Below are 21,423 nucleotides of genomic sequence, written 5' to 3' on the forward strand. Positions count from 1 at the left end.
AAGAAGAAGAAGAAGAAGAAGAAGAAGAAGAAGAAGAAGAAGAAGAAGAAGAAGAAGAAGAAGAAGAAGAAGAAGAAGAAGAAGAAGAAGAAGAAGAAGAAGAAGAAGAAGAAGAAGAAGAAGAAGAAGAAGAAGAAGAAGAAGAAGAAGAAGAAGAAGAAGAAGAAGAAGAAGAAGAAGAAGAAGAAGAAGAAGAAGAAGAAGAAGAAGAAGAAGAAGAAGAAGAAGAAGAAGAAGAAGAAGAAGAAGAAGAAGAAGAAGAAGAAGAAGAAGAAGAAGAAGAAGAAGAAAGAAAGAAGAAGCAGAAGCAGAAGCAGAAGCAGAAGCAGAAGCAGAAGCAGCGGCAGCAAGGGAATGGTACAAAACTGTTGGGAGGGTGGGGGAGAGCAGAGTAACTAAGTGGAATTGTTTTACTGATTATTGCATCATAATCAGTTCTGACACCTAAATATATGTCTCTTCCTCTCTCTACCCCCACCACACCTTGCACCACTTCTTGAGAGACAAACCTTTGCTATTCTTCCTTCCTTCACTTCTAAGAATTTGTCTGTGGATTTTCTTGTGTTAGTGATATCATCTGCAATAACAGAAGCTTTCTTTGCTTGTTTCTCATTCTAGGTTTCTCACATGGCATCTCCAAGACAGCGCTTGACCAGAATGAGTGACAGTTGACATCGTCTCCTCCAAGACCTTGTAAGCTATGCTTCTGCCTTCAGAATGGCACATTCTGTCCTGGGTGGGGGGTCTCCATTTGTTCCACTTTTGCTTGTTCCTTTATCTGCAAATATTCTACAAATGGGCTTATCTGGCCCCCATAAAACTGAGTCAAGTACTCCCTGCATCAGTGTTCTTGGTAACTTTCTCTAGTCTTTCTACGGAAATGAATCCATTTTTAAATTGTGATAAAATTGTCACTTTAATAGATAGACACATCTCTAGCATTCATTATATACATCAAAATGCAACTTAGCTGGAAACAGAGAAGTAATCAAGTTAAAGTGAGGTCACTAGGGTGGGCCCTAACACATTATGACTGATGTCATTATAAGAGGAAATTTGGCCAGAGATGGCTGTTCACAGAGGTAAGATGGTGTGAAGAGGTGTTGGGAGAAGATTGCCATCAACAAGCCAAAAGACACCTGAGGTTACCCACAACCAAGTAATAGGCCTAGAACATATCCTACTCTGGTAACTTCAAACAGCATGGCCCTGCTGACATCTTGATATCAGATATTGGACATCAAAACTGTGAGGCAATAAATCTGTATTGCTGTAAGACAACCAGTTAGTACTTTTTACAGAAGCCCTGAGACACTAAAATGCAGTGGACTTTGTGTCTGTCTTCTTTTTGTTGTTGTTGTTGGTGGTGGTGGTGGTCATGGGACTTGAACTCTGGGCCTGAGCGTTATCCCTGAGTTCTTCAACTCAAGGCAAGCACTCTACCACTTGAGCCACAGCACCACTTCCAGTTTTCTGGTGGTTAATTCGAGATAAGAGTCTCATGGACTTTCCTGCCCAGGCTGGTTTTGAACCAAGACCCTCATATCTCAGTCTCCTGAGTAGCTAAGATTACAGATGTGAGCCACTGGTGCCCAGCTCTGTCTTCTTTTACTTTGTGTTTTTCAACACTCATCCATGTTGTGCTATTTATCCACTTTGTTCTTTTTCATATATGTCTTCTGTGTCATATTTGCCTTTTATTTATGAATGGTCACTTAGATTGTTTTGACCTGTTAGCCATGGTGAATAATTCTGGCGAACATGAGCATACAATTATCTCAATGAGTCCATGCTGTTAATTCTTTGGCATATACCTAGGAGTAGAATTTCTGGATTACATAGTTTCTCCATATGTTATGTTTTCAGAAACCACCAAATGTTCCACAGTAGTTGCCCATTTCATATTCCCACCAGCAATGAATGAGCATTACAACTTCTCAACATCTTTATCAATACTTCGTGTGTGTGTGTGTGTGTGTGTGTGTGTGTGTGTGTGTGTGTGTGCATGCACACGCGCGCGCATATACCAATACTGGGCCTTGAACTCAAAGCCCTGTGCTCTTGGTTGGCTTTTTCACTCATGGCTGGTGCTGCCATGTCCCCAAGTACATATCAACACATCTTATTTCCATATTTGTGTTTATTCTAATGGGTGTATTTTAGACATTCTGACAGAAGTGGTTTCATATTTCATATGGCTCTGATTTACATTTCTCTCTTTTTATTAGCTTATTGACCATTTGAATTTCTGTCTTTTGAATAAATGTCTGAGTCTTTTGGCCAAATTATATTTTTGGGGGTTCGGTCGTGAGGCCTGAACTCTGGGCCTGGGCACTGTCCCTCAGCTCTTCAGCTCAAGGCAAGCACTCTACCACTTGAGCCATAGCACTACTTCTGGCTTTTTTCTTTTTTTTCTTTTTTTTTTTTTTTTTTTTTTTTTGCTTATGTGGTGCTGGGGAATTGAACCCAGGGCCTCAGGCATGCAAGGCAAGCGCTCTACCACTGAGCCACCTTCCCAGCCCCTAGGCCAAATTATAATCAGATGCTTAGCCTTTCATTATTGAATCATAGGCAGTCTTTATATATTCTGAACATTAATTTTTTGTCATGCCATGGGTCATTATTTCCCCCTTCTGTTGATTAGTTTTTCACTCTCTAGAGAGTTAGTGTCTAGTGAGGCAAAAAAAAACACATTTTGATGAAGCCCCTTTTATCTATTTTTTCTGTGTTGCTTGTGCTTTTAGAATTATGTCTAAAAATCCACTGCCAAATTTGAAGTCAAAGTTTAAGGCCCTATTTCTATCCTAAATTTAACTTTAGTATTTATATCTTTTCCTTTTTCCTCTTCTCTTCACCTGACTATTCCTCCTTGTTCTTCTTCATCACATTTTCTACTTCTTCTTCTTCTTCTTCCATCCTTCTTCCTTCTTGTTGAATAGGGAGACAAGATCATAACAAGACACATAGTCCAGCTGGTCACTGGTGGCTCACACCTGTAATCCTATCTACTCAGGAGGCTGAGATCTGAGGATCGTGATTCAAAACCAGCCTGGGCAGGAAAGTCCATGAGATTCTTATCTCCAGTTAACCACCAGAAAACTGGAAGTGGTGTTGTGGCTCAAAGTGGCCGCGTACTAGCCTTGAGCAAAAGAGCTCAGGGACAGCACCCAGACCCTGAGTTCAAGTCCCACAACCGTCAAAAACAAAAAAAGACACATAGTCCAGGTCAGCCTCCTTAGTCTCATGATGTGCACTTGGCTCAATTTGACTCTTCTTACAAGAACAGCTCTAATCAAGTATGACTTCAATTTAACTGGACTATATAAGTTGAAAGTTGAAAGCACCAAATCCAACATGCTTCAAACTCTGAAGCTTTTTTTGCCAGTCCTGGGGCCTGAACTCAGGGCCTGGGCACTGTTCCTGAGCTTCTTTTGCTCAAGGCTAGCACTCTACCACTTGAGCCACTTGGCTTTTTCTGCTTATGTGGTATTGAGGAATTGAACCCAGGACTTCATTCATACTAGGCACTCTACCACTATGCCACATTCCCAGACCAAAACCTGAAACTTTTTTTTTTGGGGTCAGTCGTGGGGCCTGAACTCTGGGCCTGGGTGGTATCCATCCATAGCTCAAGGCTAGTGCTCTACCACTTGAGCCACAGTGCCACTTCCAGATTTTTCTGCTTATGTGGTGCTGAGGAATTGAACCTAGGGGCTCATGCATACAAGGCAAGCACTCTATCACTGAGCCACCTTCCAAGGCCCCAAAACCTGAAACCTTTAAATCAATGAAACTCAAAAAGTTTCATATTTTGAATTTTAGTTTTCTAGATTAGGGATGCCTAATGTATATTCTAAAACCTAAAAACACTCAAATCAAAAAAATTTTCTAAAGATTTTTGACAAAGAATAGTAAATATGTATCTACAAATATTGTGTCTCCAAATAATGTCACTATCATCAATGCAAGTTAGAAAATGAAGATATTTTTTGGTGGGTCGGGGGGCATAATTCAACTTCTAATACTAGTGTCATCTTAATAATTGGTATTCTAACTTATGAATGTAAAATATCTTTTGGTTTTGTTGTCTTTTTTATGTTTTGTAGTTTTCAGTGCCAAAATTAATAGATGCTTACATTTTTTCCTACACATTTCATTCTTTTTGATGCCATTGTAAACAATTTTATCTTAATATTCTTTTTGAATGATTATTTGGTAGTGTCTAGAAATACAACTGATTTTATGTTGATTTATGTTCTAATGTTTTGCTAAATCCATTTATTATCTTAGTTTTCTGAATTATTTATGGCTACTATGTATTACTATGGTTTAAAATCATAGTACTTCTTCCTTTCTAATTATATATGTCTCTTTTATTTTAATTTGTCTAACTACACTAGCTAGGCTTTTCAGTGCTATATTGATCACAGTGATTAACAAATAGGCATAGTTATCCTGATTTTAAGAAAAGTCTTGAAGTTTTGACTATTGAATATAACATTCCTATGGAGCTTTCTTTAAAAATTTTAATAGATTAATAAATTTGTTTCTATTCATAGTTTGTTGGAATTGTATAAAGAGTATTGGATTTTGTCAAATGATGTTTCTGCACCAATAGGTGTACAGCCATGTGAATATTTTTCCTTCTATCTGTTAATATGGTTTATTATATTCATTGATTTTTATATGTTGAATCATCCTTGCACTCTAGGAATTGATGCCATTGGATCATAATGTTCAATCATCCTAAAGGTTTTTTTAAATTATATTTGCTAGTATTCTTTTGATGATTTTTGACTTTGATATTCTTGAAGGATATTGTCCTGTACTTTTCTTTCCTCTGGTGTCTTTGTCTTTTGGTATCGATGTAATCCTGACTTTACAGAATAAGTAAGGGTTCCCTCCTCAATCTTTCTTTTTTTTTCTGGTCATGGTGCTTGAATTCAAGGCCTAGACACTACCCCTGAGTTCTTTTGCTCAAAGCTAGCACTCTACCATTTTGAGCCATAGTTCCACTGCCAGTTTTCTGGTAGTTAACTAGAAATAAGAGTCTCATGACCTTTCCTGCTTGGGCTGGCTTTAAACCACAATCCTCAGATCTCAGCCTCCTGAGTAGCTAGTATTATATGTGTGAGCTACCAGCACTCAACCTCCTTAATCTTCTTGAAGATTTTCCCTAATTCTTTAAATCTTCAGTAGAATTTACCACTAAATGTTTGGTACAATATACAAGAAAAGCTATTTGCTCTTGGGCTTATTTTGTTTGAAGCTTTTATACCATTGTTTCAATCTCACAAATCCATTTAGGTTTTCTATTTGTGATTCACTCATGATAAGTTTCATGTGTTTAAATTGCTTATTTTTCTAGGTGTCTAATGTATTGATATGTAGTTTTTGTAATAACCCTTTTTATTTATTTAGAGTCAGTAATGTTCATTTCATTTCCAGTTTTAGTAATTTCTATCTTTTTTTGTCTGTCATGGGGCCTGAACTCTGGGCCTGGACACTGTTCCTCAGCTCTTCAGCTCAAGGCTAGTGCTCCAGTTTTTTCTGCTTATATGATGCTGAGGGATCGAACCCAGAGTCTCATGCATGCAAGTCAAGCACTCTACCACTGAGCCACCTTCCCAACCCTCTATCTTCTTTTTAGTTTGGAAAACTTAAACTGCCTATTACACAATAATTCTCTATTCTCTTTCCCCAGTCCTTTTTCTTTCTTCCTTCCTTTCTTCTTTCCTTCTGTCCTTCCTTCCTTCTTTCCTTTCCTTCTTTCTTTTTCTCTCTGTGTGTACAGTTCCTGAGGCTTAAACTCAGGGCTTGGGCCTAGTCCCTAAGCTTTGTTGGCTCAAGGCTAGCACTTTAGCACTTGAGCCACAGCTCTACTTCTACCATTTGGGTGATTAATTGGAGATAAGAGTATCAAGGACTTTCCAGTCTGTGCTAGATTCAAACTCCAATCCTCAAATCTCAGCCTCCTGAGTAGCAAGGATTATAAGTGTGAGCCATCAGCACCTAGACTATAATATTTTCTTACATAGGAGGATCACATAATATTTCTATTTTTATGACTATCTTATTTCACTTAACATAGTATCCTTAAGGTTTATCTATGTGGTACATATATAAGAATTTCTGACTTTTATATGTTGAATGTATGCCATATTTTGTTCATATATGCATTTGTGGATGGATGCTCACATTGTTTCTATTTTTTGTCTATTGTAAATAATGCTATTAGCATCAAGGTACAAATAGCTCTTCAAGACCCTATTTCTAATTCTTCTCAGAATATACCCAGAAGTGGAATTGCCAGATCATACATATTTTGAATTTGTTTGAGTTTTGAGGAAATGCCACATTAACTACTTCTGGGATGAATTGCACTATTTTTTCTACTTTTATGTTTCTATAAAAATAAGCTTTAAAAAAAAGTATCTCCAAGAAGCAAATGAACAAACTAGAAATTTTAATGCCAGGTAAGTTTATGATGCATTGGTTTCTGATGCTACAACTTTAGCAATTTCAGCAAAGATGCGAACATCAAATGATCATATGCTTTTTGTTTTGTTTGTTTTTTTGTCAGTCATGGGGCTTGAACTCTGGGCCTGGGCGGTGTCCCTCAGTTCTTCATTCAGCTTAAGGCTAGAGCTCTACCACTTGAGCCTCAGCACCACTTCCAGTTTTCTAGTGATTAATTGGAGATAAGAGTCTCTGGGACTTTTCTGCCCACTCTAGATTTGAACCGCAATCCTCAGATCTCAGCCTCCTGAGTTGCTAGAATTACAGTCATGAGCCACCGGCACCCAGCTGAACATATGCTTTTTAAAATGTGAAGATGCAAAATACTAATAATCATAGTGAATAAGATTTATTGAGGCTTTACTCAATGAATGAGGCACTAAAATAGAGATGTATACGAAGTATTTTACTTATTTCTATGTCATAGCAAAATAGTAGTTTTCATCTTACAAATGAGACAATTAAAGGTCAGAGAAATCAAAGAGTTTACTCAATGTCAAATAAATTAGTTGGGGAGTAAGTTTGCAAACTCAAGCAATTTACCTCTGTGCAGAGCCTCAACATATAACCACTATTTTTCTTTGGCAGTTTTGGTAGTTTTCTTTCTTATATTTTGAAAATCTCAGTTGCTCCCAATCCCTGAAGATGACATCTTTTCTCATTGTAGCAAAATTGTATATTATGTTCACTCCCCTATTCTCCAAAGCTGTCTATGGAATATATGTCTCAGAATTATTGCTGAATGAGGCTGAATTAGTGATAGCAACTAGAAACTAGCTTCCTTTACAGATAACTCAAGGATGTTCTCCAAGGGAATCAACAACTTAAAGCAGGAAATTCCTTCGTGTCATGTCATATATGAACTGAGTTGCAATTTCACTTGGCATTCTATGGAAAGTTGGTCTCTGTTACCATACGACATAGCTGTAAATGTAATTTTCTACTTCTTTATTGTTCCTATCCCAAAATATATTTATTAATCTGATTCATACATTATAAATACATGATCAAGAAGGATAATTTGAAATTGGGAACATGGATCAAGTGGTAGAGTGCCAAGTTCAAACCCCAGTACCACCAAAAAGAGGAAAGAAGACTTTGCTTTGCTTTTTAGCCATTTCTTTGTAAGTATTTCAGTTCAGGCAGAACTAGCTTCTGTCCCCTGAATCTGATATACTCCTACTCATCTCAAAGGCTTTCTTCCATGTTGTTATACTTCCTAAAGTCCTTAAACTACATCAACAATCTACCTTAAATTTTTATTTTACCATATAAGAGACAATGTATATCAACTTATTTATACTTTCCAAAAATAGTTTTCAAGACACTAGGCCACTGGAACAAAATTAAGCAAATAAGACTGGAATTCTCATTAATTTATAGAATGTTACAAGAACATGTATGAACCAAATATTGTGCACAAAACTGTTTTGTACAAATTTTGTTACAGTAAATCTAAAAAACAAATACAATTATTTACTGCATTTAAGTGCTTAAAAACATGAAGAATGAAGAACTTGAGTAATTTAAACAAAATCACACAAATAACAAGAGACCCAGCCAAGATTTACACACATGTCTATATTACTTTAGACAATATTTATAATTTTGCTATTATTCTCCTAAACCTCATTAAAAACTGCTAAGATGAAAGTCATGTGCACATGTAGGCCAGAGACCTCTTAGAGTTTTCCTTAACCTTTTACTTTTTCTTTTTCATTTGTGCCAGTCCTGGAGCTTGGACTTAAGGCTTGGGCACTGTCCCTTTGCTCAAGGTTAATACTCTAACACTTTGAGCCACAGTGCCACTTCTGGTTCTCTGGTGGCTAATTGGAGATAAGAGTCTCATACATAGACTTTCCTGCCAGGGCTGGCTTTGAACCGAAATTCTCAGATCTCAGCCTCCTGTGTAGCTAGTATTACAGGCATGAGCCACTAGCGCCCAGCTATTTGAGACGCTTATCTCCAATTAACCATCTGAAAAACTGCAGTGGAGCTGTGGCTCAAAGTGGTAGAGCACTAGGCATCAGCAAAAAGCTCAGGAACAGCACCCAATTCCTGAGTTCAAGCCTTAGCACCAAAAAAAAAAAAAAAACCTGGGGCTGAGAAGGTGGCTCAGTGGTAGAGTGCTTACGTTGCATGCATGAGACCCTGGGTTTGATTCCTCAGCACCACATAAGCAGAAAACGCTGGAAGTGTCACTGTGGCTCAAGTGGTATAGCGCTAGCCTTGAGCTAAAGATCTAAGGGATAATGTCCAGGCCCAGAGTTCAGGCCCAGCAACAACAACAAAAAAACAAAAAAACCTAACCCCGAGGTAGCTTCTATTAATGCCTTCATTTTATAGATGAGGTAAAATATGCACTGTCATCCATCCAGTAAGTAGTATAACTAATTCAAATGTGAAACTATGTTTGTTCCAAAATTCTCACCCATTTAGCCAAAACCCTATGGTAGAATATAACATCTGGGTCTGATCTGCCTCCATTTTTAAGGTATGGGTGTCTACATTTTGTTTTCACTTTAGAAGTGTGACTATGCTTTATTTACTTATAATTTGGCTGATAATATAGCCCAGTGGTATAGAATGTGCTTAGCAAGGCTTAAGATTAAGTCCTCGGCACCAGATCTCTCCCCCCGACTCGCTAAATATTTCTCTCTCTGCTGATTAAAAATAACATTTTAAGTAAATCGAGTTCAATATAATTAAGTTGGTTGTATGCTATGAAGAAATAAGTAGAAACAGGAACACAGTGATATTGAGACAAGAAAAATACAACAAGAAATAGGTGAAAAAAAAACACTTAGCCAGGTGTGGGTGGCTTTATGCCTGTAATCCTAGCTACTCAGGAGGCTGAGATCTGAGGACCTTGGTTCGAAACCAGCCCAGGCAGGAAAGTCTGTGAGACTCTTATCTCCAATTAACTATTCAAAAACCAGAAGTAGAGCTGTGGCTCAAAGTGGTAGAGCACTAGCCTTGAGCTAAAAGAGTTCAGGGACAGCCACCAAGCCCTGAGTTCAAGCCCCAAAACTGGCCCCCCAAAAACTATAAGTTCCCCATATATTTAAAAGATTTATCCCCACGCCAGGAGCCAGTGGCTCACACCTGTAATCCTAGCTACTCAGGAGGCTGAGATCTGAGGATTGCAGTTCAAAGCCAGCCCAGGCAGGAAAGGCCAGGATACTCTTATCTCCAATTAATCACTAGAAAACCAGAAGTGGCGCTGTGGCTCAAGTAGCAGAGCACTAGCCTTGAGCTGAAGAGCTGAGGGACAGTGCTCAGGCCCAGAGTTCAAGCCCCATGACCAACAACAACAACAACAACAAAAAAAAGATTTATCCCCAAAATAACATGATTTAGCAGTAGAAGAACCTTTAAAAGATGGGGCCTAATGGGATATCTTTAGGTTATTGGGGTAGGGGGTTATGCCCTTGAAGGGGATTATAAAGCCCCAGTGACTTTCTTACTCTTTTTGGCTCCCTGGTTCATGATAAGGTAAGCAATATTGCTCTTTCATGTGCTCCTGCCTTGCCATTGGCCCAAAAGTAATATGGGCAATTATTAGGAACTGGAACCTCCAAAATTGTAAATAATAATAATAACAATAATAATAACTTCTTTGGGGGAATAGCAATTGTGGATTGCATCAACTACTCAAAGCTTTTATTTTTAAAGATTGATTATCTCATGTTATTTAAGACAGAATAATTTAACATAGAATATCTCTACACATACATAATTTACAGTACTATTTAAAAATTGATGGTTTTGTTTACCTTGATTCATTTTAATAATCTCCAAGGGCCCAAATAATTCTTTTTTTATTGTAAAGGTATATACAGAGGGGTTACCATGACATGATTCAGGTAATGAGCCTTTTGAACAATGTCACTCTTTCCTTTATTCTCCAAATAATTCTTTGTCTATTGACTGAACCTAATTTTTAAACAACAACTGTTGAAAGCTAGATTCCAAATACTGACACTTATAACATATGTATTAATATGTGCCATTCCAAACAAATGTAAAAACAAAAATGTAAAACACTGGGTTCCAGTGGTTCACACCTGTAATCTTAGCTACTGAGGAAGCTGAGATCTGAGGATTGCTGTTTGAAGCCAGCCTGGGCAGGAACACCTATGAAATTTTTTTTTTTTGGTGGGTCATGGGGCTTGAACTCTGGGCCTGGGCGCTGTCCCTATACTCTTTAGCTCAAGGCGAGTGTTCTACCATTTGAGCCACAGTGCCACTTCCCATTTTCTGGCAGTTCATTGGAGATAAGAGTCTCAGACTTTCCTGCCCAGTCTGGCTTTGAACCATGATCCTCAGATCTCAGCCTCCTGAGTAGCTAGGATTATAGGCGTGAGCCACCGGTGCTTGGCTTATGAAATTCTTATCTGCAATTAACCACTACAAAAAAAATTACAGATGGGCACTGGTGGCTCATGCCTGTAATCCTAGTTGGCTGAGATCTGAAGATCACGGTTCAAAGTCAGCCCAGGCAGGAACATCCATGAGACCCTTATCTCCAATAAACAACTCAGAAAACTGGAAGTAGCACTATGGCTCAACTGGTAGAGCACTAACCTTGAGCTGAAGAGCTGAGGGACAGTGCCCAGGGCCAGAGTTCAAGCCCCACAGCTGACAAAAAAAAAATTACAGAAGTGGCTCAAGTGGTAGAGTGTTAGCCTTGAGCAAAAAAAAAAAGCTCTGGGAGGCCAGGGGCACTGGTGGTTCATGCCTATAGTCCTAGTTACTAAGGAGACTGAGCTATGAAGATCACAAGCCAGAACATGCAGGAAAGTCTGTGAGACTCTTATCTCCAATTAATCATCAGAAAACTAGAACTGGATCTGTGACTCAAATGGTAGAGTACTAGCCCTGAGAACAAAAGCTCAGGGACAGCACCCAGGCTCTGAGTTCAAGCCCCAAGACCAAAAGAGGGGGAGGGAGAGTGGCTGAGAGAGAGGGGGGAGGAGAAGGAGAGGGAGAGGGAGAAAGAGACGGGGGAGAGAGGGGGTGGGAGGGAGGGAAAGAGGAGAGGGAGGGAGTAGGAAGGGAGAGGGAGGAAAAGGGAGGGAAGGAAAGAGAGGTGTAGGGAGGGAGAGGGAGGGAAAGAGAGAGGCCTGTAAAACATTTTTGAGCTTTTCACGATCCACCATACAGCAGCACATTTATTCGTGCTCATAGGTTCCTTTCAACTGGCTAGTTTATATCTCCATTTGGCCTTAGGGGTCTGGACAGACTGTGGGAAGACATGGGGCCCCTTTTCTGTTTTTTTTGTTTTTGTTTTTGAAAAATTGTACGTAGGCAAGTCAGAAGCTTTCCAGACACAGTGAAGATCACAGAAAATGTGACAAGACAAAAAAAAGAAAAAATGGAATTGAAGACAGTATCAGTTTGCTGCTCTTTTATTTAATCTTCACATATCATTTTTTGGTGTTGCCAGTACTGGGGCTTGCACTCAGGGCCTCACTTCTCACTTTGCTTTTCTGCTCATGGCTGGTGTGCTACCATGCCTCCAGTTTCTTGCACACATAATTTACAAGGTCTGTAGTATTTTTAGTATCTTAGCCCCATTTACAAGTGAGGAATCATTTGCTGAGTCATGCAGGTAGAAATGAGAGTTACCAAATTGTTAACACTGTACATTGGTTTTCCCTTGTGAAAAGTACTAAACTCAGAGAGCTGCTCTGAAAATTCAATGTACTGAGTCATGTCTCTTTCCTCAGTCCAGTGTCTGATGTATAGTAACTCATCACTAAATGATAGCTAGTATTACTCTGTGTGTGTGTGTGTGTGTGTGTGTGTGTGTGTGTGTGTGTGTGGTGTGTGTGTGTGTGTGTGTGTGTGTGTGTGTGTGTGTGCTGATCTTAAGGCTTGAACTCATGGCCCAAGGCTAGTATTCTACCACTTGAGCCACAAATCCACTTCTGGCTTTTTAGTGGTTATTTGGAGCTAAGAGTCCCACAGACTTTGCAGTCTGGGTTGGCTTGAAGCCGCCATCCTCAGATCCCAGACCCCTAAGTAGCTATGATTATAAGCCAGCAGCACCTGGGTACAGCAATTATTCATAAACTATTGAAGTAGTACTTACTTTTGTATGTATGTGTGTATACCAGTAGTGGGGCTTTAACTAAGGGCCTGGGTACTGTCCCTAAGCTTTTTTTTTTGCTCAAGGCTAGAACTCATTTGAGCCACTTGTGGCTTTTTTAGAGCACCTGGCTCTATTTGTAATCTTTTGAGAAAACATCCCACCATTTTTCATGGCAGTACCATCATTTTACTTTGCCTGTGGAGAAATTCCAGTTATTCCATATCTTCACCAATACCTTTTCTGATTTTTTTAATTTTTATTTTTTGTCTGTCGTGAGGCTTGAACTCTGGGATTGGGTGCTGTCCCTGCACTCTTCAGCTCAAGGCTAGCGCTCTACCACTTGAGCCACAGCGCCACTTCCGGTTTTCTAGTGGTTTCTTGGAGGTAAGAGTGTCACGGACTTTCCTGCCCAGACTGGCTTTGAACCGTGATCCTCAGATCTCAGATTCCTGAGTAGCTAGGATTACAGGCATGAGCCACCAGCGCCAGGCTTCTGATTTTTTTTAATAATACTAATTCTAATGAGTTGCACAGTGGTGTCTCGTGGTCTTGATTTGTATCTCTCTAAGAGTTCTATGAGGCATCTTTGCATTTATCTGTTGACCATAAGATCATCTTTTTCTTTCCCTTTTTGGTAGTACTTGGTTTTAAACTCAGGACCTCCCATTTGCTAGGTAGGCACTCTATAACTGGAGCCATTCCCCTAGCCTAAAACACAATAGTCCACCTTTAGCACCAACTAGTCTCACTTGTAAGTCTATAGCTATGTCAGCAGTTAACATCTCAGAAGTCAGTATGGGCCTTACCTTCATGGATGTCAGCTTTTTCAATATCTTTTGTCTTTGTCTTTGCTCTGTTTTGTTTTCTTTCCTAGGTGGTGCATCTGACAGACCCATCTTTCCCATAACCATCTATCTGACATTTGTCAGGAGGAGACAGAGCTGAAGAATTGCTGCTGCAAGTTCATAGCAGAGCTCTTAGGGGAGGAGAGGGGAAATTATATCAATTTGTGTAACGTATCTGGTAAGATTAATATCTCCTGAGTATTCTTCTTTTGGTTGTTCTTTTTTTTAAAAAAATTTTTTAAATTGTATAGCTAAAGCTATAATTGTTTAGATAGATTATCCAAAATGTCCTGACTATAGTAATATTTGTATCTTTTCAATATCCACCCTTTCAACCTATTTAGATGTGTTTCTTTTTATTTTATTCTATTATGTTTAAATTTTGATATTCTTTTTTATTATAAAGGTGATGTACAGAGGGTTTACAGTTACATACGTCAGATAATGAATACATTTCTTTTTGAACAGTCACCTCCTCCCTCATTTTCTCCCAGCTTTTTTTCTCTCTCAACCCTCCTATTCTTTTTTATTGTTACAGTACTAGGGCTTGTGCTCATGCTTTTTAGGCAAGCATTCTTCTGCTTGAGCCATATCAGAGCCCCCTTTTTTTCTGCAGTACTGGGGATTGAACCCTGGGCCTTGAACATGATAGGCAAGCACTCTTTTTTTTCTCTTAGTCTGTCATAGGGCTTGAACTCAGGGCCTATTCACTTTCCCTAAACTCTTTCACTCAAAACTAGTATTCTACCACTTTGAGCCACAGTGCCACTTCTGGTTTTCTGGTGGTTAATTGAGATAAGAGTCTCACAGATTTTCCTGCACAGGCTGGCTTTGAACAGCAATCCTCAGATCTCAGCCTCTTGAGTAGCTAGGATTACAGGGGTGCGCCACTGGTACCTGGCTGGCAAGCACTCTTGCACTTAGCTACATCTCCCCCTTCTTGGGTTTTTGAGGCAGGGTCTTACTATGGAGCAAGTTTGGGGTGTACTTATGATTGGAACCTTATGATGATGATAATTACATTTTTTCAAGTTATTGTCACATTAATATAGGAACATCATGAATGTGGGTGTATATTACTTTTATATCCAATAACTTTGATAAACTCTTATTTTTCTTTAAGATTTTCTATGGTTGTCTTTCATTTTCTATTAAAGTATCATATGATCTGCACCTGTTGGCAGTTTTGTTTTCTTTTCCAGTATTTGATCTTTTTTTCTAATCCAGTGCTTGAGCTTTCTTTTTGTAAGACAGGACAGTTTATTGAACAGTAGCAACAACAACATTTATGTTAGTCTAAGTTGTAGGGGGAAAAACATCTTAGAGTCATTAAGACCTCTCTAACAAAAAATTAACATAAATATTACATGACAGAGGAGCCTTTTATTTATTTATTTATTTATTTGGTCCGGTCCTGGGGCCTGAACTCTGGGCCTGGGCGCTGTCCCTCAGCTCTTCAGCTCAAGGCTAGCGCTCTACCACTTGAGCCACAGTGCCACTTCCGGCTTTTTTCTTTTTGCTTATGTGGTGCTGAGGAATCGAACCCAGGGCCTCATGCATGCAAGGCAAGCACTCTACCACTAAGCCACCTTCCCAGCTCCTGAAAGAGGAGCCTTTTAAAGAAATAAAAATCCAAAGAAATAGCCAGGTGCTTGTGGCTCATGTCTATAATCTTAGCCACTCAAGAGGCTGAGATATGAGGATCGTTGTTTGAAGCCAGCCCCGGCAGGAAAAGTCTGTGAGACTCTTGTTGTCAATTAACCACCAGAAAACTGGAAGTGGAGCTGTGGTTCAAAGGGGTAGAGTGCTAGTCTTGAGTGAAAAAGCTCAGGGACAGTGCCCAGGTCTAGAGAAACAAGCCCCATCAACAATAACCAAAAAAAATACAAAGAAGTGATTAAACTTGAATACTTTTATGCTAGGTTTGATGAAGAGGTTTGATAATCTTGAGAGAGACAATAAGACAAAAGAGGAGTATAAACTAAGTGTATTGAACTGAGGGAAACAGCCAGGACTGTGTGTTCAGGTCTACTTGACAATCTTGTATCTTCATGAATAAGGGTATTCTTTTCCTCAGGTATAGAAAAGTTATCTTTCACATGAGGATCTTAAAATCTACTGCAGAGAAGGTATTCTAAAATTAACCATCCTTGCATTCATGTTGTCAGTTGCATTTAATTACTTTTTTTTTTTTTTGCCAGTCCTAGGGCTTGAACTCTGGGCACTGTCCCTGAGCTATTGTGTTCAAGGATAGCACTCTTATCTCTTGAGCCACAGCTTCACTTCTGGCTTTTTGTAGTTAGAGATAAGAGTCTCATGGCCATTGCTCACCAGGCTAGCTTCAAACAACAATCCTCAGATCTCAGTCTCCTAAGTAGTAGCCTCTTGAGCCACTGACACACAGATTTTTAGTCTTTTTATTATATTTATTGCTTTAATTTGCCAGTATTTCACTATTTAGACATTTGGCATCTAGCCTTGAAAATTAGATGGCCTAATGATTGTTATTCCTTGTATTGTTCTTGCCTAGTATAGTTGCCAAGGCTATAACACCCTAAGAATAGATTACATCATTTGTGAGAATGTGAATATTTCTTATTTCAGACTTCCATAGATTCTAGACTGCATCTAGCCACATGCAGCTATTTAAATTAACTGAAGTTAAATAAAATGTAAAATTAATCCCTTAGTCATCCTAGCCACATTTCAAGTGCTTAATAACCATATGTGGGTAGTGGCTCCCACATTGGACAGATCTAGAACACCCCCTCAGTACACCAAGCCCAGCTCTTCAGCCTGGGTCGACTAGAGAGAGGGATGGGATGGGACTACACTTCCCTGTGATGCATATGAAAGTCTTGTGTCTTCTGTGCTGGCCTGCGATGGGTGCTGAGAAATAGGTCTTCTGAGACTCTGTATCCTTTCTACACTAGGTTCATGGAGATGAGCAACCAAGCTATACCCAAGCTTTTGGAGCTTGCAGCCCACAGCCTACTAAGCAATGAAGCCTCAGCTATACCTTCACTGGAAGAGTTCACAGTGGACCTCTTCCCACCACTATTCACTGCCGCTTTTGCCAAGGGGCACAAAAAGGCTCTGACGGCCTTGGTACAAGCCTGGCCCTTCCCCTTTCTCCGGCTAGGCTCTCTGATAGTGCAGTGGCCCAACCAAGAAAGTGTGCAGGCTGTGCTGGATGGGCTGGAGGCCTTCCCTACCCACAGGACCTGTCTCAGGTAAGGGGCACAGAGTTAGAGAAAGGTAAACTGATAGTGATAGCTGGTTATGGGGAATGGAATGTTAAAATCTATGGGTTAATGGGTGTGTGTGTGTGTGTGTTGTGTTGTGTGTGTGTGTGTGTGTGCCAAGCACAAATGGCTCACGCCTATAATCCTAGCTACCCAAGAGGCTGAGATCTGAAGATTGTGGTTCAAAGTCAGCCCAGGCAAGAAAATCTGCGTGACTTTATCTCCAAGTAACTACCAAAAAAAGCCAGAAATTGAGCTGTGACTCAAAGTGGTAAAGCTCTAGCCTTGAGCACAAAAGCTCAAGGACAGCATTCAGACCCTGAGTTCAAGTCCCAGGACGAGCACGCACACGCGCACGCACACGCGCGTGCACACACACACACACACACACACACACACACACACACACACAATCTGTGAGTTTCTGGGTTAAGTGTTTGATGTTGCAGCTAAAAGGCATTGAAGAGTAGGCTTCTCATCTTCTAAGGATCATGGTACAGGTTTAGGGAGGAATAGGGGCTAAGCTGGCTTCCCAAAATGTCAGCATCTCATCACATCCCTTTCCCCCACCCCACCACAGGAGGTCGGAACTGAGGGTGCTGGATTTGACTCTGGACTTTGAACAGGTCCAGAGAAAAGGGGTTTCTGAGGCCTTAGCCAAGTTTCCATTTTGGTTACCATCAACAGTCAAGGCACAGATACCCCAGGCCATGGCCAGGCGCAAGCCAGGAGAAGATGTAAGAAAAGGACCAAAGCAGCCATGGGAACCAGTGGAACTACACATTGATCTTTTCTTACGAGGACCCTTCAAATTAGACACATTTCTTTCAAGCCTCCTAACAAAAGTGGAACAGAGTGGTGGGTTTCTGCGCCTCTGCTGTAGGAAGCTGCATATTGAGGAAATGCCTTTCAACAGCCTGATAGGGATCCTCAAGGCGCTGGAGCTGAACTTCATCCAGGAGCTGGAGGTATTCGACTGGTTCCGGGCACTATCTGAGCAGAGACTATTTGCCACACAGCTGGGGAGGATCTGCACCCTGCACAGCCTCAAGCTGGCCTATTACCACTGGTCCTTTTCTCCAGATGGTGAGGGCTCCTCCAGCTACTTCCTCTCCCAGCTCAGCAAGCTGAGCCACCTCCGGAAGCTCCACTTGTCTTATTCCTATCTTTCAGGCAACTTACAGCAAGTACTCAGGTGGGCAGAAGCCTCTAGATATCCATGTTCCCAGGATAGCCCCCAAGTCAAGTCAGGGCAGGGAGCATAACAGGAAGTGAGTCCATTCTCATGGACTTCCAGGGTGCAGCCTGAAAACCTATATATGGTTGGATGCGGCTGGTGACTGGGTGGGAAAGATTCATATTGTTAAAAAAAATACAACAAAATTTAGCTTAAATTGTAATTGATTCACAAATTGTTTAAATAGAAATCTGTAAACTAGAACAAGATTTCCAATAAGTTGAACAAGCACAAAAGTGCTAAAGAGGGCTGGGAAGGTGGCTCAATGGTAGAGTGCTTGCCTCTCATGCATGAGGCCCTGGGTTCAATTCCTCAGCACCACAAACAGGAAAGGCCAGAAGTGGTGCTATGGCTCAAGTAGTAGAGCACTAACCTTGAGCTGAAGAGCTGAGGGACAGTGCCCAGGCCCAGAGTTTAGGCCCCATGACCGATTAAAAAAAAAAAAAAAAAAGCTAAAGAAAGGAGAAAGAAGAAAACAAAAAAGGATTAGGAATTTGAGGTTGTTGGTGAGGATGCTGTTGTTGAGACCAGGTCTCACTATGTAGCAGGCTGGCCTCCTCCAGCTCTTTATCCTCTTGCCTCAACCTCCTGAATGTTAGAATTATAGTTATGCCCTCCCATATCCATTCAGATTGCTGGTCTTTAGGGTTTTTTTCCCCCTTAAGAGAGGGCTTCTTTAATCCTAGCTACCCAGGAGGCCAAGATTTAAGGTTTAAAGTCAGCTTGAGCAGAAAAGGCTGTGAGACTCTCATCTCCAATTAACCACCAGAAAACCAGAAGTAGAGCCATGGCTCAAAGTGGTAGAGCTCTAGACCTAAGCAAAACAATCTCAAGGACAGTGCCCAGGCCCTGAGTTGAAGCCCCATGAATGACCAAAAGAGACAGACAAAGGGAGAAGAGGAGGGGGCCTTCTTTATTGCACATGTTCAGGAAAATCTGAGTCCCTTCTGATTAACTGCTGTGAATCCATTAAAAAGAAACTGACCCATTTCAAAATTCAACTCAATTATGTGGCACTTAGCACCAGCAACTCCATTCTGTATTGGTTGTGCCTACCTGGAGCCTAGGACAAGGGTTTAAACCAAAACAATAATAACCTCCTGTGGGTTTTGTTCAGGAATACGTTTACCTACTGCACAGTTGTCTTTAGGTATGTCTCTATGCTGTGCTAGGCCTTGAGAAAGACAAGTCAGAGCTATCCTATTAGAGTGCCTGCTTCTACACAGGCAAGTGAAGAGGCTGTGCAGAGTACACGTAAGACATGCCTCTCACACAATGTCTTATTTCCTAGAAACTTCCTGGTGGGGCATTTGGGAAATTGAGGCTGATTAAATGCAAGCCTGAATGGCAGCTTCTCCAAAGCCAAGCCTGAGTATTAGTAGCTTCATCCTATAGATTCCATATTATCAAGCAAGTTCTTTCCAAATGGCTCCCCTGAGCAGTCATCTTGAATGTATACAATGTGGGTGTCCCATTCACCAAAGAGAAATATAGAATTGGAGAGTATGTTAGGTTTTCCATCACTATGACAAAATACTTGAGATAATCAAAGGAAGAAAGATTAATTTGAGCTCACAGTTTCAGAGGTTCAGTCTATGGTTGTTGGCCTATTGCTTTTAGAACTGTAGTGTGGGAGTAGAAATATTACTTCATGACATTCAGGAAGCAGAGACTGAGGAATGAGCCAGCATCCAAGGTCTCCTTTAAGAGGCCATCCCCAAAGACCAAACTTCCTGACACTAGGCCACACCCCCTCATAGTTACACCACCTCCCAGTAGTACCACAAACTGGTACAGGTCTCTCATAGATGGGCTTCTGAGAGACATTTAAGATCCAAATCACAGCAGTGGTGTTGATAGAGGACTCAGTGGGTATGTTGAGGCAGAGCTAGGCCATAAGCCATCAACTTGCTGATAAATGTCTCTGTAGATGAGAAAGCAGCATTAAGACTAGATTCCTCCATAGGCAAATCAAATGTCCACAGTGAAGGGCCTGGCCTTCCCCTGAATCAGTGCAACTTTTCTTCTCAGCTGCCTACAGGCCCCGCTGCATGCCCTGGAGATTCGCTCTTGCACGCTTCTGGACACTGACATCAACTACTTGTCCCAGAGCCTTCATGCCACCTCCCTGAAGAAGCTGGATCTGAGTGGCAACAATCTGTCCTACATGGTCCCTGGGCCCTTAGACACCCTGCTGGGGAAGATCTCAGGCACCCTGCAGCACCTGGACTTGAATCACTGCCGGCTAAAGGACACACACCTCAGTGCCATTCTTCCAGCCCTGTGCTGCTGCTCCCAGCTCAGCTCCCTAGGCCTATCTGACAACCCCATTTCTAAAGCCGGCCTTCTGAGCCTGCTCGAGCATACAGCAGGGCTGATGGAGCTGAAGCGGGTTCTCTACCCTATCCCCATTGAATGCTGTGTGTACCTCCATGGCCTCTCATGGGGCCCTGTCAACAAAGGCAAGCTGTGCCAGGTTCAGGCTGAGATGCAGAAGCTACTACAGACTGTGCAGCGGGCAGACATGCAGTGGAACCCCCCACTGCCCTCACCCTTGCCTGTGAGGCTGGTGCAGCTGGACTGAGGGGGGCAAGAATAGGATCTGGAGATTGTAGTTACAGAGGGAAGCTGAAAACACCCATGGCCACAGACCATCCTGTCTGGAGCATGTGGTTTGCAGGGAACATAAAAGAACCTCCCACCAGAACTCCCAGTGTTTTCTTCCTCTTTTCTACCTCATTCCTCTTCCTCAGCCCAAAGTCTCCCTTTCAAGCGTTCTTCCAGTTCAGACATGTTATCAAAGTTGCTCTAGTATTGACTGTTGAGACTAAACTGTCGGACTCTTTGCCCTCCATCCCTGGGCACTCCCTGAATTCAGGTCCATTCTTCTGGAATGACCGCTCACTCCATTTCTCTTTTCTAGCTTTCACTTCTGGATAGAATGAAGTGGAGCTTTAGCTGGATTTCCTAATAGTAGGCCATCGCCTGTGTATAGAAAAATCTGAGCTGCTGGGACACTGGAAAAAGCTACACCCAGCACTTGGCACCAATCACATCACCAGTTAACTGGGCCATCACGGAGTGTGGGTGACAAGAGTCTGATGTCCTCAGACATAGCATACAGGAATCCCAGCTTGCTCATACAAACATTAAGGGGAACCCTGCAACAGGGCAATCATCAGAGAAAGGACCAAGGGTGATTAAGCAATCAGAGACTGTGTCTCTGGATAGGGGACATCAGGGATGAGCTTCTGTTGAAGATACATGGATTCAGGATCCCTGATAAAGGTGGGCAAGCATAGTGGCCAAGCTGTGGCCTAAGCCTGAGTCAGAGGTCTGAGAGGCAGATTCACAACATGTGGTTGGAGGCTCATGGTCCAGATCCCTAGCACCAGATGGGTAGATTAAGATGATGGCACAAGGGAGAGACAGGAGAAATGATGAGTGACTGAGATATCATGCAGTAGTTGTGCAGAAATG

At 41.3% G+C, this 21,423-nt stretch overlaps 1 protein-coding gene across 4 annotated transcripts; it reads left to right on the forward strand.

The window, feature by feature from the left end:
• The first annotated feature begins 486 nt into the window (after window positions 1-486).
• Window positions 487-20,636, forward strand: LOC138808260 (PRAME family member 20-like). 4 transcript variants are annotated; one of them, XM_069994238.1, is made up of 5 exons: window positions 487-693; window positions 13,491-13,639; window positions 16,395-16,694; window positions 17,287-17,901; window positions 19,975-20,636. In XM_069994238.1, the coding sequence occupies exons 3-5, from the start codon at window positions 16,399-16,401 to the stop codon at window positions 20,525-20,527; spliced, it is 1,464 nt and encodes a 487-aa protein (XP_069850339.1). In that variant the 5' UTR covers window positions 487-693; window positions 13,491-13,639; window positions 16,395-16,398; the 3' UTR covers window positions 20,528-20,636. The 4 variants fall into 4 exon arrangements, with proteins under 4 accessions (XP_069850339.1, XP_069850340.1, XP_069850342.1 ...); XM_069994239.1 differs by having other exon boundaries at window positions 13,491-13,577; XM_069994241.1 differs by lacking the exon at window positions 487-693 and adding an exon at window positions 1,074-1,188.
• The last annotated feature ends 787 nt before the right edge of the window (window positions 20,637-21,423 follow it).

This window comes from Dipodomys merriami, unplaced genomic scaffold (assembly GCF_024711535.1).
Source record: "Dipodomys merriami isolate MVZ:Mamm:240054 unplaced genomic scaffold, mDipMer1.0.p SCAF_45, whole genome shotgun sequence".
Classification (NCBI taxonomy): Eukaryota; Metazoa; Chordata; class Mammalia; order Rodentia; family Heteromyidae; genus Dipodomys; species Dipodomys merriami.